This window comes from Mixophyes fleayi, chromosome 7, assembly GCF_038048845.1.
Source record: "Mixophyes fleayi isolate aMixFle1 chromosome 7, aMixFle1.hap1, whole genome shotgun sequence".
Taxonomy (NCBI): Eukaryota; Metazoa; Chordata; class Amphibia; order Anura; family Limnodynastidae; genus Mixophyes; species Mixophyes fleayi.
This window is the reverse complement of record NC_134408.1, coordinates 18,875,458-18,893,484: the sequence shown is the minus strand read 5'-3', so window position 1 is coordinate 18,893,484 and position 18,027 is coordinate 18,875,458. Positions and strand designations below refer to the sequence as shown.

Here is an 18,027-nt window from a genome sequence, read left to right as displayed (position 1 = left end):
ATGGAAGTAATCGAGTCAGTTGCCGACCACCTTATGCATGAAGATGGTGTTTGTTACCAATGGCCAAAGTATTATTTTGCACAGAAGTTAAATACTGGCTGCTTTTTTTACGTAGCAGACAAATACTTGATAGTTGATCTAGGACATGCCCTGCCCCAAATATCAATCTGTCCCCACTTTCTAAATTTACCCCCCCCCCCCCCACCCCCCCACTGCCCCAATGCAACACGGTTTTGCAAGGAATTTCCTTTTCTTTTTGCTTTACTTTCCTTAATGAATCTGGCCCATTGTCTACGCTAACTACTTCCATATGCAAATCCTCAGCAGACATTGTTAAGCTTAATCTGTGACTTTCACATACAGTGATCTAGGATGGCTGTGACCTGCTTGTAGGCTAGAGATCAGGGTCTATTGTTCCAGAATATAATAATTCTGTGACTTTCTCTCCAATCCCTTCCACTAGTGGAGAGCTGCTTTCAGAGAACGCTCCTTATTGATGTGTTTGGATTGTACCCGCAGAACAAGATGATAACAATCCTGACAAATAATTACTTGCATGCTGCTGAATATACAATGCAGCCTGTTTGATCTCATTCCGCTCGGTAAACTATATACATTCTGGTGCACTGCAGCATGTTTATAATTTTCATATGAATATAATAATGGAACCACAGAACTGTTATGGAAATGCAAACTTAGAAAGTAAGCCATGCACTGTATAAGCTGTCATAAAACAGGTTCTTTCAGATCATGGCAGGGGTATAATTAGGGGCTGCTACAGCTTGGTTAACAGTACTCAAAATAATAATTAAAAAAGCAATCCACTGAAAAAGGATTTTCTCCCAGAAGCCTCTGCTCTTGGTAGAAGTCAGGTGGGGATTCCTGATATCTTCTGAGACCCATGGGCAGCAGAGAAGTGGATCCGCCGGGTAAAATTCAAACAGTTGGCAACAAGGTGTGTTCACTGAAAGCAACACTCGATTAGGCAGATGCCACAATGGTCCAATTAGGTGTCTGGTTTAGTGTACACACCAGGTTGACACCTGCCTGAAACTGACTCAGAGACTCCACATTCAGCAACCACAGGGCTCAGAAAGTGGCATTTTCTGTTCAAAAGGCAGTTGAAAGCTGAAAGACAGGGTGCAAGGTGAAACTGAACTACTACATTCAAAGACTTGTAAGTACAGTGATCTGCAAATATCTTTATTAACATTGCAGTGACACTCACTCTGCTGCCACTTTCTTGACAAGAACCCTATTGACTGACGTGGAGTAAGAACCTCTGTGGCTGAACCACACAGTTCTCGGGTATAGTAAGTGGTCTCCCTATGCAAATTGGACAGGAGAAGGAGAATCAGAGGCATTGTAATAGTATGAAAAAAAAAGATGGTAGCTGTGGACCTGTCGGTTCATCTCATATAATACCCATATTCATGTTTAGGAGGGAACTGAAATATCCTGTTTATTGCAACATTTTTGTTGAGGACATTTTGAGAGCAGAGTACTTGTCTATAAATCCACTGTGAGCACTCGCTAATGAGACCATTACAGCGGGGCCTGTATGTGATGCTTTACTCTAATTAAATCTCTAATACATCTGGAATGTCAGCAGCTTTGTAAATAGCAAATAAGCAAAAACATTTCATTTTATGAAAGCTGGATACGTTTGAAGTGGCTCATTAGTGTTAACCGCATTTGGATGTATGGCTGTTTTTTATTCACCCATTTAATGCCTAAATTTAGACATCTATATAAAGGGATGGGAGCTAATGTTTTGCATTTTGTGCTGAGTACAAACAGACATACCAGTAATTTGTCATAATTAAATTTTGATTCAGAGTGGAAACGCGAGCTTAGGCATAACTTGTGATTGACCGAGTCGCACGCAAGTGTATGCGCATTCACGATGTATTTAGAGTTGAAGATGCGTTCCCCACTTGCGTTAAAAAAAAAATATATATTTTGCTACAACACGACGGGTAAATGTATAGCTGAGCGACAACTAAACTCTTAATAAACTTCCGTGAATCATTCGCACTAATTACTAGCGGTTCGGGTGTTTGTCTACATCATCATCCGCTCCTTACACCTGTCCCTCACCAAATAAAACCGTGTTTATCAGCCGTATCTGCGATTAGGAGTCATAAGTGCCAAAAAGCAGCAGGTCTGAATAGCCGCAGTTGCGTAAGTTCACTTTCCCAGAATGCACAGTGCAAACCAACGGGCATACATCTCTCTTTGATTCAGGCCCTGTGTCTGCAGGCATATTACTATAGACTTGTGTATATAATACACACACATAACACACTAGAAGCCTTACCAATAATTGTCTTATAAGAAACATAAGTTCCTGCAACTTATCAAGGCGTGTTGTAACATTCACAAATATATGATAACATTCACTATGATTGTTAAAGGGGTCGTTCATTTTAGAGAAGCCCCCATTTTATCAAACATGGCCCCCATATATAGCAAATTGGGGCCGCTCTGTTACCTGAAGCCAAGTATTGGCTCTCGTCAAGGCTGTTGTAGTTAGAGCACTCGGCCCACCCAGAGCTCTTGAATCTTGAATAGGAATGCGGAATACAAAAATTAGCACAATTCAGCACAAACTAATTCTGTTTCAGGTAAGACCGTGGTCCCAGGGAACACCCTTAATTCCGGGCGGCCATTATTTAAGGAGGAGTTAACCCTGTATAGGGGTAGTCCACTTTTGAACAATAAACCTAAGTTGGTCCCATATGAAAATCCATTGTGTAACAGCATTTTACAGTAAACGTTTTGTTCCGTTACTTGGATTTATTACAGCTTCAGTTCAGTGCATTGCATTTTAAAGGATAATTCATTATAAACTCTCCTCCAACCAACCAGTAGAACTATTGGGGTCTGAGACCCGTACCCCCACATTATGAATGCCATAAAACGTTTGCTTTTCCAAATATAAAGACGTAAATGCACAGCCTGCATTGAACTTTAATGGACAAAGCACATCAGACGTCCAATCAGCTGTGGACAGAGGTGTCTTATTTAGACCTTTGATTGACATATGTTCTACTTGCCTGGAGTTCATTTGCTGACAATACAGAATCGTCAATGTTCTGTGTACAGTGTTTGTAGAATGTATGACAGGAATAGAGACATTGATTACTGTGTTCCAGTATATAGAGAACATGACACTAGTCAATACCGCAAGGGTGGGGAGGAAGTTGGGAAATAAAATCCCTTGTCACTACACAGGGAGAGATGACCGAAGGAAAATATTCTCTATAATATAACCTGCTATTGCATGTAGCAAGAGCCAGTCCTTGCATATGTCATACATGCTACATCAGTTACTCCTTGTAACAAGCCCACCTGGTATACTGCAAGTATCTATCTACTGCACACTACCATACTCATTCTCTGCTTACCTATAAACTACTTATATCGCATTATAATAGAGAGGCCTTGTACCAAGCTGCTGGTCAACATTTGTTGAAGTAGTGAGGAGTGTTAACACCCATGTATAGCAGTGATGTCTGATGATTATGCTATATATTTCAGAACATAATTATAACCTAAGCATTTAATAATTCTGAATTAGTTTCACTTTATTTTTCTATAAATGTCCTGTAAATCATGTCCATGTATCTTTCTGCTCAGACAACCTTACGTCTCTTCATATTTGTATGTATTATTATGAATGCAGCCTACTTGGCCGAGGTGAAATTAAATATTGTCCACAGACTACAATGGAACTGGATCCCTCCTAGATATATTGTTATGGGTGTTAAAAATATTTGTTGGGGGTTCATGTTCACTTATAAGACCACCAGACTACATGTAATGTCATGGGGAATCTTAACTTCTTTATATAAAATGATTGGTTGCTCCGTTGTCATGTGATGTCCCACACAATGTGAACTATTTAAATGTTACTTCTGTATTTGAATATGGTATGTATGCTATACTATATGTGCACTGTACTATATGCTCATAGAGAACCTCAAATATGTAAATACCTTTACTTTCCAGTTGGTTTACGGGCCGTCGTCCAGAATTCACAGACCCGAAGGTTGTGGCCCAAGGGGACGGGAGAGAAGGTAATACAATCTATTCTGTCTCTAAATCCAGAGGACACTGTACACCGAATAAACCTGTAACACAAGATATGTCATTTAACAAATTATTACTAAACTATTTTTTCCTATGCAACATGTCACGTGTCACTTTTTTCCTTCAGTAGATAACTGCAACAAAGAAGGGCCACATGGCTTGGCATTATTTGCGAGGTCCATAATAAGTATATATACTGTAACAGAAGTAGTCGCAGAGGTAGCAGCCTTTGGTCAGTGACAAAGTGTTTAGGTGCAATATATGAGTGAGCTTAAGTCAGCTTCAGCCATATGAAATAAATTAACTGCTTGCAAGAAAACACCAGTTCCTCCCATTCAGCCCCTCTCTTTCACATGGACAGCTAAACCACTTACCACTTTGTGATCTAATACAAAGTCCATAGACTGCTAACGTCCCTCTTCAGCCAGTCACTGTGATCATTTGATGTGGTTCCAGCTATCCAGGGACAGGAGTCCTTTCTGTCTCCAGCTGGCCACTGTAGAAGGCATTCTTCTCTGTAATGCCTGCCTATCCTGAGCTCTGCTCTGGTGCACTCCTGTTCTATCTGGGATCAGACCACCTATCTGTTTCCAACTTGTCCCAGGTCTGCAGCTTCTCTCCCCGGCCTCCTGCAAGACACAACACAGCTCCTCACTTGGCTGTGACCTCTCTGCTGAGCTCCTCATTGGGCTGTGACCTCTCTGCTGAGCTCCTCACTTGGCTGTGTCCTCTCCACTAAGTTCTTCATTATTCTGTGATCCTCATTGGGCTGTGCCCTCTCCGCTGAGCTCCTCACTTGGCTGTGACCTCTCCGCTAAGCTCCTCACTGAGCTGTGACCTCTCCGCTGAGCTCCTCACCGAGCTCCTCACTTGGCTGTGACCTCTCCGCTAAGCTCCTCACTGAGCTGTGACCTCTCCGCTGAGCTCCTCAATAGGCTGTGATCTCTCCACTGAGCTCCTCACTGTGCTTTGATTTTTCCGCTGAGCTCCTCACTGAGCTGTGACCTCTCCGCTGAGCTCCTCATTGGGCTGTGACCTCTCCGCTGAGCTCCTCATTGGGCTGTGACCTCTCTGCTGAGCTCTTCACTGGGCTGTGACCTCTCCACTGAGCTCCTCACTGGGCTGTGATCTCTCCACTGAGCTCCTCACTGGGCTGTGACCTCTCCGCTGAGCTCCTCACTGGGCTGTGACCTCTCCGCTGAGCTCCTCACTGGGCTGTGACCTCTCCGCTGAGCTCTTCACTGGGCTGTAACCTCTCCGCTGAGCTCTTTACTGGGCTGTGACCTCTCCGCTGAGCTACTCACTGAGCTCCTCACTTGGCTGTGACCTCTCCGCTAAGCTCCTTACTGAGCTGTGACCTCTCCGCTGAGCTCCTCAATAGGCTGTGATCTCTCCACTGAGCTCCTCACTGTGCTTTGATTTTTCCGCTGAGCTCCTCACTGAGCTGTGACCTCTCCGCTGAGCTCCTCACTGGGCTGTGACCTCTCCGCTGAGCTCTTCACTGGGCTGTGACCTCTCCACTGAGCTCCTCACTGGGCTGTGATCTTTCCGCTGAGCTCCTCATTGGGCTGTGACCTCTCCACTGAGCTCCTCACTGGGCTGTGATCTTTCCGCTGAGCTCCTCACTGGGCTGTGACCTCTCCGCTGAGCTCTTCACTGGGCTTTGACCTCTCCGCTGAGCTCCTCACTGGGCTGAGACCTCTCCAATGAGCTCCTCACTGAGCTGTGACCTCTCCACTGAGCTCCTCACTGGGCTGTGACCTCTCCACTGAGCTCCTCACTGGGCTGTGACCTCTACGCTGAACTCCACATTGGGCTGTGATGTGTATGTAATGGTGCCAATTCATTACATACACTTTATATATTGAAATGACCTGCACTTCGTGTGGCACTTTCTATTTATTTTTGATTTTTAGAAGTGACATTTGCAAACAAGTGTTATTAAGCGAGGAAGCTGCCTACTGCGTTCATGAATATAGGTATTGTTTAGGTTTCATCACACCTCACAGATTTTATTATCACCTAGCGCCATTGGCTTATTTTTTCTAGCTTGATATATATTATAAAGTTAAGAAGTTTTACGGAATCATGTTCAAATATGACCATTACCCTACAGGTAAGAATCAGTTGCTTAATTTTTTTTTAAGCTTGTGCCCATTACCTTCACTTAGTGGATGCAGCATATTGTGTGGTGAAGATTTTTAAAAAGCTCCTCAATTCACTATGAACCAGTGACATCTCTTAGGCAGCTCTTTTGCGAGTTGAACCCATCAACAATTATAAAGTGTGCAGCCTATTAATGCACGAGGAAACGGTGACATTATTGAGATTCCCTGTGTATCAAATGCTTTTAGTGGTTTCATCCTTAAACATGATTGTGATAGACCCAAGAAAGGGCAAAACAAGGACAGGAAGCCGCCTCCTGATCAACATTCCGTACAGTTGGTTGATCCATCCAGAGCTTGTTCTCATCCCCATGCCTTCCATGTGAAGCAGTTACATGTCTGTATTACCTAGAGAAATCCTGCGGTCCCCATTTGGAATCGATTTGCTGGCGGTGATCATTGATCATTATCATGGTGTATGCCGGCACTCGGTGATTGGCGTTCTCGGGTTTCACTTGCGGACTCCATCATCTAACCCATCATCATAGGCGCCATGGAATGAGCCAGAAGACAAACTGCCTATTGAAATATAAAAAGAGTCGCATGAAAAAACATAAAATCCATAATAAATACATTTTAATGAGATAAGTGGAAGACGTACAGGTAACTTGGTGGTTCTGAAGTCTAACAATGTCCTTTCTGTAGCTGCCACATAGTAGACGTGTGTATTCACCAGCTGTTATTCACTCCCTTTGAGAACACATTAAACACAAGTTAGATGGTAATTATCTTCTTGTCATATTAATGCGCCTGTAAGGTCACCTTCATAAAGTATGGAGTGTCCCGTGGACATTAGATAGCAGGACTGAAGAGCTTTGTCCAATCCATTAGTGCAGAAATTGGCTGATGCTAAAAGGCTCATTATTATGATCAAGAAGAGAACCGAACAAGTGTTTAATTACAAAACACAAAGCTATTGGGGCTTTATTTTCTCTCTTTTCTTCCCACGTTTAATTCCAGCAGCGGGCTGGTGAGTAATTCAGAGTAGCCTTGCGTCTTCACCACAGATGGTATTTTTCAGCAGATGGGGAGCAGGGCACAGCCTCCAATTGAACATCAATGTAGATTCGATGGCGTACTGGCAGAATCATTCATCTTAATACATGAGCAGCACGGAGCCAGAAGAGATGCACATCTATCATTTAGGTTTCTGTTAGAGGTCAGGGAGACTTTTACAATCTCACTTTTCTGTTCATTTTTTCGTGGCAGCGTCTCAAGAAACAACCTTTGTGGTTTCTGTTAGGCGGAACATCACTTGTAGCGGGAGAAGTACATAGACTGTGGGCAGCTTACACCCTGGGCAGATATCTGTTTGACATTTGCCAGCTTTACAAAAGGCTGTTATGTTACTAGCCTGTAGACCACCGGGTATCAGGTAATCACATGTTCTCTAAAAACACAAACAGACAGAAACGTTTGACCCCAATTACTCCCCTCTTACTCCTTTGCACACATCGGGCCTGATTCAAGTCGAGACGCAAATCGGGAGTAATTTCCGTGTTTAAAAAGAGGACTTAACTTTCGCCTAGTTTCACCCGTATTCAAATCCAAACCTTCCTTAAGATACATATCGATATGAATAGGGGTGGAAATACTCTCTGACACACGTACAGGCTGAAGTATTTTTTAGGAGCATTTGCAGTATGCTTGCTACATGTGTAATCACATGAGAACGGACATAATTTTTATATGGTCATAAATTTAAATAACAATATATTAACAAACCAACTAAAAAAAAAGAACAAATGTAAGTATCATTTTTCTTCAATATTGTCAATGTATTTGAGGATTTTAAAACATTTTTCTCTCCATTTTAATGATAATACCCACTGAAAAGGAGCAGAAGACGCTGAGCAAGAGGGGGGAATAGATGCGTGTGATTAGGGGTGGAAGCATGTGATTAGCGGTGGAAGCGTGTGATTAGCGGTGGAAGCGTGTGATTAGCGGTGGAAGCGTGTGATTAGCGGTGGAAGCGTGTGATTAGCGGTGGAAGCGTGTGATTAGCGGTGGAAGCGCGTGATTAGGTGTGGAAGCGCGTGATTAGGTGTGGAAGCGCGTGATTAGGTGTGGAAGCGCGTGATTAGCGGTGGAAGCGTGTGATTAGCGGTGGAAGCGTGTGATTAGCTGTGGAAGCGTGTGATTAGCTGTGGAAGCGTGTGATTAGGTGTGGAAGCGTGTGATTAGGTGTGGAAGCGTGTGATTAGCGGTGGAAGCGTGTGATTAGCGGTGGAAGCGTGTGATTAGCGGTGGAAGCGTGTGATTAGGTGTGGAAGCGTGTGATTAGGTGTGGAAGCGTGTGATTAGGTGTGGAAGCGTGTGATTAGGTGTGGAAGCATGTGATTAGCGGTGGAAGCGTGTGATTAGCGGTGGAAGCGTGTGATTAGCTGTGGAAGCGTGTGATTAGGTGTGGAAGCGTGTGATTAGCGGTGGAAGCGTGTGATTAGGTGTGGAAGCGTGTGATTAGCTGTGGAAGCGTGTAAATAGGTGTGGAAGCGTGTGATTAGCGGTGGAAGCGTGTGATTAGCGGTGGAAGCGTGTGATTAGCGGTGGAAGCGTGTGATTAGCGGTGGAAGCGTGTGATTAGGGGTGGAAGCGTGTAAATAGGTGTGGAAGCGTGTGATTAGCGGTGGAAGCGTGTGATTAGCGGTGGAAGCGTGTGATTAGCGGTGGAAGCGTGTGATTAGGTGTGGAAGCGTGTAAATAGGTGTGGAAGCGTGTGATTAGCGGTGGAAGCGTGTGATTAGCTGTGGAAGCGTGTGATTAGGTGTGGAAGCGTGTGATTAGGTGTGGAAGCGTGTGATTAGGTGTGGAAGCGTGTGATTAGGTGTGGAAGCGTGTGATTAGCGGTGGAAGCGTGTGATTAGCTGTGGAAGCGTGTGATTAGCGGTGGAAGCGTGTGATTAGCTGTGGAAGCGTGTGATTAGGTGTGGAAGCGTGTGATTAGCGGTGGAAGCGTGTGATTAGGTGTGGAAGCGTGTGATTAGCTGTGGAAGCGTGTAAATAGGTGTGGAAGCGTGTGATTAGCGGTGGAAGCGTGTGATTAGCGGTGGAAGCGTGTGATTAGCGGTGGAAGCGTGTGATTAGCGGTGGAAGCGTGTGATTAGGGGTGGAAGCGTGTAAATAGGTGTGGAAGCGTGTGATTAGCGGTGGAAGCGTGTGATTAGCGGTGGAAGCGTGTGATTAGCGGTGGAAGCGTGTGATTAGGTGTGGAAGCGTGTAAATAGGTGTGGAAGCGTGTGATTAGCGGTGGAAGCGTGTGATTAGCTGTGGAAGCGTGTGATTAGGTGTGGAAGCGTGTGATTAGGTGTGGAAGCGTGTGATTAGGTGTGGAAGCGTGTGATTAGGTGTGGAAGCGTGTGATTAGCGGTGGAAGCGTGTGATTAGCTGTGGAAGCGTGTGATTAGCGGTGGAAGCGTGTGATTAGCGGTGGAAGCGTGTGATTAGGTGTGGAAGCGTGTGATTAGCTGTGGAAGCGTGTAAATAGGTGTGGAAGCGTGTGATTAGCGGTGGAAGCGTGTGATTAGCGGTGGAAGCGTGTGATTAGCGGTGGAAGCGTGTGATTAGGTGTGGAAGCGTGTAAATAGGTGTGGAAGCGTGTGATTAGCGGTGGAAGCGTGTGATTAGCGGTGGAAGCGTGTGATTAGGTGTGGAAGCGTGTAAATAGGTGTGGAAGCATGTGATTAGCGGTGGAAGCGTGTGATTAGCGGTGGAAGCGTGTGATTAGCTGTGGAAGCGTGTGATTAGCGGTGGAAGCGTGTGATTAGGGGTGGAAGCGTGTGATTAGCGGTGGAAGCGTGTGATTAGCTGTGGAAGCGTGTGACTAACGAACGGTAGATATCACAACAGATGTTACAGGCTCCGGCACGGAGACTTGATAGCTCAGGAGAGTGCGGAGTGCGGGCCGCTGCAGCAGTACAGAATGCAGTTATAGAATCACTGATATTACCAGGTTCTCATAATTTCACCTGTTACATACTGACTCGTGCCGTTTCTTATTGTACGGCTTCTTAATCCTATCTGCTGTTGCACATATATCTTCACTTATAAATGTAAGCTTTGGAGAACCGTTACTCTATTGTTTTATAGTTCTGATATGAAACAGGAAATCTCTGAGTGGCTGTATCCATCCCAATCCTCAGGGGCCAGTCCCTTATTGGGCTACCTTGGGTCAGGTCACTGGGCTACGTGCAATCTTGTTTTCCCTTTAATATGTTCCTAATAGGCAGCTGAGCTGAGTCTCGCCCTCCCTCCCACCCCCAGGTTAACATTTGCCAGCCAGCCCCTGCCAATCCTGCATATAAAACATTACAAGGGAACTCCTTTTATGAGTCTGCATTACATAGTTTTTTTATGTTGCTGTTTAGTGGAAATAAAGTTAAAGTTGTTTTGAATAAGTCTGCTGCAGAAACGTACTGACCTATATGATGTGTATAGAGAGAGAGTCACATACCCTACCCTGTCAATTAGAAAATAGGAAGTATTAATAAATATTTCTGGGAACTTATTTCATCATTCATTGTTTTTGGGACTAAAAGGTCTCCCTCCGGCTTTTTATTTGAAACACGGTGATGCTTAATACATCAGATTTCTAATGCTTTCCACTTGTAACTGTTCTCCATCCATGTATCCAAGATACTTCCCCATTTCTCCAAACCCACCACTAAATTCCATATATAATTCCGTTCCATTATAACTTCCCAACCATCACAATTTGAAAGCATGTCCCCTGTCCTGCCATTGTTATCGAGACAGCTTTGTCCCACCATGTCCCGGAAGTTGGGGGAGATTTTGCTGCTCTGTTTCAGCTGTGAACGGGTGCCCTGCGCGTGGAAATGAAGGGGTTTAGAGGGGTGGGGAGGAGAGAACAGGGCCGGATAGCCCTCAGGGGCGTGACCATGTCTCCAGCGTGCCGTAGCCACGCCCCGTCCCGCTGCCGGAGAGAATAGCTTTGAGAGGTATGTTATAAGGGTCCAGCGTACAGTTGGAAGTAATATATTTTATGTCCCACATATTTTATAACGTAAATATACAATAATCTATAATTTGAAGATGTTTGGTCGACGAGTTGATGTCAGAGGGAAATAAAGCCACATTTTCTGTCAAACATGAGGCCCCGTTAGGCTCAGAGCCCGCCAGTGTATCTTGTGGTAACTTTAATGGTCAGTCTAAGCTTGTGACTAATATAGTTATAATACTTAGTATATTGTGCATTCATTTACTATTCAAGCATTGAAATGTGTGACTGGGTCTTGTGAAATGAATAGAATAGGGTGGGCATTTCGGAGGCTCCTTTTGAGGTGACTTTTCATGTTCCTGTGTGTTCTTACATCAGAACTGACATCACGGCGCTCAGCTGCTGACTGTGGGTTTGGCAAATGTCACCCTTTCTAATTAGACAGACCAGATGCCCAACGCTCTTTAAGGCATTGTGACATGAGATACAGAAATAACACACAAGGGGATGCACATGGTGTGTGAATGGGAACAATATCAGAAAAACAAAGAATTGCAGTTTCGTTATATAATTGTAAGATTTCCCGCTGCAGTTTGCTAAATTGATAGTTTATGATATAGCCCTATTAGTTTAAGTGATGTGTCCTGAACCGCAGTCTCATGAAGTTTGGCAGAAACTATTTATTTATCATTTGTGTTTTTATCAGTCACACTGTTTTGTAGTATAAAGGTTAAGCAGTAGATCCTGTTTGTGTGGTCGCATATACCAGTGATATGCAGTCATTTTCAAGGAATTAACAAAATAATCCAATACCCATCACACTTATACTGGTAGCCTGTAATCCCATCACACTTATACTGGAAGCCTGTGCCCCCATCACACTTATACTGGAAGCCTGTGCCCCCGTCACACTTATACTGGTAGCCTGTGCCCCCGTCACACTTATACTGGTAGCCTGTGCCCCCGTCACACTTATACTGGTAGCCTGTGCCCCCGTCACACTTATACTGGTAGCCTGTGCTCCCGTCACACTTATACTGGCAGCCTGTGCTCCCGTCACACTTATACTGGTAGCCTGTGCCCTCATCACACTTATACTGGAAGTCTGTGCCCCCGTCACACTTATACTGGTAGCCTGTGCCCTCATCACACTTATACTGGAAGCCTGTGCCCCCGTCACACTTATACTGGTAGCCTGTGCCCTCATCACACTTATACTGGTAGCCTGTGCCCCCATCACACTTATACTGGTAGCCTGTGCCCTCATCACACTTATACTGGTAGCCTGTGCCCCCGTCACACTTATACTGGTAGCCTGTGCTCCCGTCACACTTATACTGGTAGCCTGTGCTCCCGTCACACTTATACTGGTAGCCTGTGCCCTCATCACACTTATACTGGAAGCCTGTGCCCCCGTCACACTTATACTGGTATCCTGTGCCCTCATCACACTTATACTGGTAGCCTGTGCCCCCATCACACTTATACTGGTAGCCTGTGCCCCGTCACACTTATACTGGTAGCCTGTGCTCCCATCACACTTATACTGGTAGCCTGTGCTCCCGTCACACTTATACTGTCTCTATATCTACAGAAATCACCCCTAAATGCAATAATCATTGATGCTCTGTGACCACTTGTGTATTAGGATTTGTCCCGATCTAATGCAGGGGTAGGAAATCTGTGGTTCTCCAGTTGTGGAAGTACAAGTCTCAGCATATGTTGCTAGCAAGACCTAACGTAGACTTCTGCCACCGCTAGAGAACCACACCTTGCCTAAACGTGGACATAAACATCATTGACTAAAACGATTCACTTACATTTAATCTCTGTGCAATCGCTCATCTCTGTCACCTCTCTGACACTCATTGTACCGCTGTGTGTAAATGAATGTGCTTACACGCCTCTCCTCTCTGTTGTCACAGTCACCAGAGTTCGGTCACAAGGATTCCTGACCCTATCCTTCAACGTGGTGACCAAGGATATGAAGAAACTTGGCTACACCAGCAGCTCCAGCGACCTTCCAAACACCGCCGTAGCCTCCAATCCATAAGGAATAGGAAGAGCCCAGTCTGCACCTCCCAACCTCATCTGTGTGGAAGTCTATTTAATATTCCATGCAGCGCACAGACCATCCATCTGAAGAGGGAAAGGGTTTACGATTCAGATCAGAAGAGGAAATCTCACTGTTTGGAGTTTACGTTGAAGAGGTTTTAAACTTAAAAAATAATTCAAACTCCCAGTATGTTGTAACATTTTCACTTTTACAAATTTTGAGTGGTATCTTTAATAAGATGTGATTTAGGGCTTGTTAACGCAGACGTCAGCTTGCCACCCAAACCCTGCATTCCTATATGTGTGGCTACATCAAGTTGTGTGCAGGCTGTGTATGAACGCAGGTCCTCTCTGTGTATGAACGCAGGTCCTCTCTGTGTATGAACGCAGGTCCTCTCTGTGTATGAACGCAGGTCCTCCCTGTGTATGAACGCAGGTCCTCTCTGTGTATGAACGCAGGTCCTCCCTGTGTATGAACGCAGGTCCTCCCTGTGTATGAACGCAGGTCCTCCCTGTGTATGAACGCAGGTCCTCCCTGTGTATGAACGCAGGTCCTCCCTGTGTATGAACGCAGGTCCTCCCTGTGTATGAACGCAGGTCCCCTCTGTGTATGAACGCAGGTCCCCCCTGTGTATGAACGCAGGTCCTCCCTGTGTATGAACGCAGGTCCTCCCTGTGTATGAACGCAGGTCCTCCCTGTGTATGAACGCAGGTCCTCCCTGTGTATGAACGCAGGTCCTCCCTGTGTATGAACGCAGGTCCTCTCTATGTTGGGCCTTTAGTTGATCACACAGGGTATCTAGGAGTAGACCCCTGTGGGAGTTGCAAACATGCACTTTGGTTAAGCCTTGTTGGTCTGCAGGGGGGTGGGGGTACATTTTTAATGTTCTGACAGATTTAGAGTTTGGAGGGTATGTTCTTACTCAACTCTAAAATCATAGTGATGACTGTCCAGTACTTGTGTGCTGCATGCAAAAGCTATAATGCTTTTCCTACTTGCAAAAACAAACAACAATTGCACCCCTGACATCACAAAATGGTTTGTTCTGGTGCCAATCTGAACCGTTTAGATGGATGTCTGCAGTTGCGGAAAAGCCTGAGAGTATATCTGGTGGTTATGGTATTTCTAAGTAGAACATGACAGACGATTCGGCAACAGATCTGGCTGTATCTCTGTGTCCTGGGGTGCCAGGATCTTGTGTTTTAATTGGCCTTTGCGGCCCCATGCTGCCTTGTGTTCACTAGTCACTGTATACCCTCAGGTCGTGAATTAATAGGCAACTAATTAGTCATTACAGGAGTTGGGGAAGAGAGAACTGCAACATGTTCTTACAACTTTCAATCCAGAATATGAATACCAAATATTAAACACTTTAACTCCCAGGGGGAGATTCAATTAGCCGCGATGCTCCTGAGAACATCGCGGCTGCGCATTTTCACCGTTAGTACGGTATAAATATCCGCAGCTCTATGGGGCGCGAGCAACAGTGAGCAGATTTTTCACTCAAAAATTACGTGTGAGGTGTCTCCACGGCCGTTTCGGAGACACATCACGTATATTTTTCTTTAATTGAGTCTCCCCCCAGAATGCTTTGCTGTAAACAGTGCGTTATTCCAAATCATACGAAAAGGCCATTTCAGGCCCTGGTCACAATTCTTTACAAGCACCTCTTGCCTGCACACAGTGGAGGCAGCCATTTTGTAAGCTGAACCAATATCCAGGATATAAGTCAGGTGATCAGTTCTCTAGGAACCAATAACATCACTGAGGATTCTCATAAATATTGGTTGACAAAATGGCTGCCACCACCCACATTATAGTAGTCTTTTGTAAATATTTTTACGCACTAATACAATACAGTGTATTTATATATTGATTAGATCTTTGATAAAACAATGCAGCTACATGTATGTGTCAAAGTGCTGTATAATTTTTATCTTACCGCTGTCCACCATATATATGGGTTTTTAATCAATGCCTTTTCTGTTACATATTTTATATATCATTTCTACTGTTTTACACATGAAAATTGGTTTCCTAAATGTAAATGAGTTGATTTTTAATTAAATGAAAAAAATTCAAAACAGTCTTCACTCCATTTGAAATAGACGGTCTACATTTATTTTAATGAAAACAGAACCGGCAACCAGGGTGGTGTTGTCCATAGCAACCCGACGGTTTCTGCCATTGGTCTGCTGCTTTTTCTGCAAAATGAAAGCAATCTTCTGATTGGTTGATCCTTTGCCCATAGATGTCTACTCTTATGTAATAACTGGTCAGCTGTAAGGCTGGGTAACACTACAGGCTTGTCACCTGATGATCGGGTCAATCGTACAATAAACGGCCATTCGGCCCAATATCGCATTAGTGTGTACGCTCCAACGATGAACGATTATCATTCCAAAGCTCATCATATTGTTTCATTTGATTTTAAACTGGACTAAAAATCTCGTTCAGCGATTCAACAAAGTTGAAGATTCTGCAGAGTGTCTGCACTCAGCATCGGCAGTGTCCATAGATCTCTATGGAGTGTGCAGTCACGATCCTTTTAGCCGATGGTTATGACAGATGAAGAGCACAGATCTGACAGTAAGTCGTATAACACATCAATAGTGTGTACACAGGAATTCTCATGCTGATCAGGACTTTCAGTCATTGATAAAATAGTTAACGATATCCTATCGGGAGAAACTTAGTGTAGTGTGTATCCAGCCTAAGGCTCATTGATGAACCAACAGAAGTGTGGGTTTTCACTGGTGTTTTTTCAGTTGGGCAGTGTACACGCCAATTCTTTATGTTTGGAAACACCCCCTATAAAATGAATAAGCGCTTCTGTATGCGGATGCTCTGGACAATGCACATGGGGAATAGTAAACTTGCACTTTAGAACCAGCCCCTTCATTAATTTAAATGAATTAATATTGCTGGTTGTAAACTCATTTATTTCACTCAATCATGATGATGGCACATCGGGACCAATTTCGTGGGTGGTTCAAAATGTAGACCCTGAAGTGGGCGTACACCTGGAAATGAGTTTATCTCTGGGCTCAGGTGAATTAAGTGCTGGTGTTGAACTACAAATGCAGAAGTGAATCTGAAAGAGGAGGTAGCGGGACGGGCTGCCTACAACCACATGCGATTGGGAAATTTGGTTTCTAATCAAATTCCCCTCCATTGGTAAAGGTGGGAGCTCCAATGGGAGCTATCATTTGTCCAGATCATTAAAATACAATGGAAAATCTGGTTGCTGTATATTACATGAGCGGCAGCAGTATGTAACAGTCAGTATTTAACTTATGTGCTAAACAGAAAACTAATTTGCACCCCTTGTATTGTAACATGGTTTTGTCCAGGAGACTGAAATAAGAAGTTTCTTAAGTTAAGATCCTTAATGAATCAGGCCCACGGTTCTCATTTACAGTACATTCTCCATGAAGCGTCTGCAGTAAGATGACCATATGTGTATCTCATCTCTCTGTTTCAACACTAACATCTAAGCCAGAGGTGACAGTATAATGTAGAATTCAAAAGCCTGTCCAACAAAGCCAGTCCTAGGAGTCAGGAGAATCTTTTAAATAGCTTGGATTGATTTTTCTGAACGCTGTGATTTTAAAATGACATGTGAAGCTTCAAACTACTTTTTGAGGACAATTCCGCTCTAAAAAATTATGCTGGAAAAACTTGAAATAGAACTTCTGCCTGAAATTGCCTATTAAAGGCTCAAAAACTCACTGTGATAGACTCTGAATAACTGACTCTCCTTAGCAAACTCTGTAACCATGGCAACACTCAGCGCTGTCCACAGTGAACTTCAGTTACTCATAGGCTATCTGTCAAATGACAGCAACACTATAATTCTGACTCTTCAACCGGAAATTCTAGGTAGATTTGTTGTTTGAAAATAGTAGGAACTTTTTTTCAGTGCATTTCTCCCCAATTAAATTGTTAGCTCTCCAGAGAACAGTATCCTAATGTTTGTTTTTTTCTTAAATATAATAAATTGTAAAATAAATGTATATTTTGTAAGGGACTGTTGACATTGAATAATGACTCATAAAGAAACGTATACCTAAAATTCTCGTACAAGTCTCACAATATGCCACTTATCTTTTTAAACTAGAAATACCATTTCTGTCTAATCTGATTTAATTGAACCTCCCACTGCTAATCCAGAGAATGAACAGGACATTAGTGCCAAGGGATGAATTGAAAATGCCTTAACAATCTCCTGTTTAACACGTGGGGGATATTCAACATCAAATTAAAATATTTCAATCTATGATTCTTATTCACGTCAAATTACATAGTTCTCCATTGTCACTGAATAAATAATCTAATTTTCATGTTAAAGCAAGAAAGAATAGACTATGATTTATCAGTCATGCAAAATCAAAGTAAAACAGAATTCTAAGGTCTGTTCTGGGAATTTAAAATTTCATGACAGTGGTAAAAACATATCTATTATTCTTCAGTACAAAATGTTTCAGGGCAGACCACTCCTCTTCAATGTCATTACAGATCCTTTCAATGTCTTTGTACTTTCCGTGGCATCCGTCAAACAGCAGAAGTCCTGAATAGATTTTATTGTTTTTTTCTCAGATCTTTTAATGTCCTTTGGAAGATGCCTTACAAGATGAAAGAGATGTTTCTCTATTCGCAGGCCTCTCGGAAGTTGCTAATTATCACCGTAACTAGTAGCAGACTGCAGAAAGACAGTTTTCAGCTGCTATTAAATTAACGAAATCGGGATTACAGAA

The 18,027-nt window shown here is 43.6% G+C and overlaps 1 protein-coding gene across 1 annotated transcript in view; it reads left to right on the top strand.

The window, feature by feature from the left end:
• Positions 1-16,517, top strand: part of B9D1 (B9 domain containing 1) — a 58,379-nt gene extending 41,862 nt beyond the window's left edge. The window contains exons 6-7 of the mRNA XM_075179257.1: positions 4,015-4,082; positions 13,140-16,517. Coding sequence (XP_075035358.1) covers positions 4,015-4,082; positions 13,140-13,267 — 196 coding nt within the window. The 3' untranslated portion in view covers positions 13,268-16,517. The remainder of the gene's footprint in view (positions 1-4,014; positions 4,083-13,139) is intronic.
• The last annotated feature ends 1,510 nt before the right edge of the window (positions 16,518-18,027 follow it).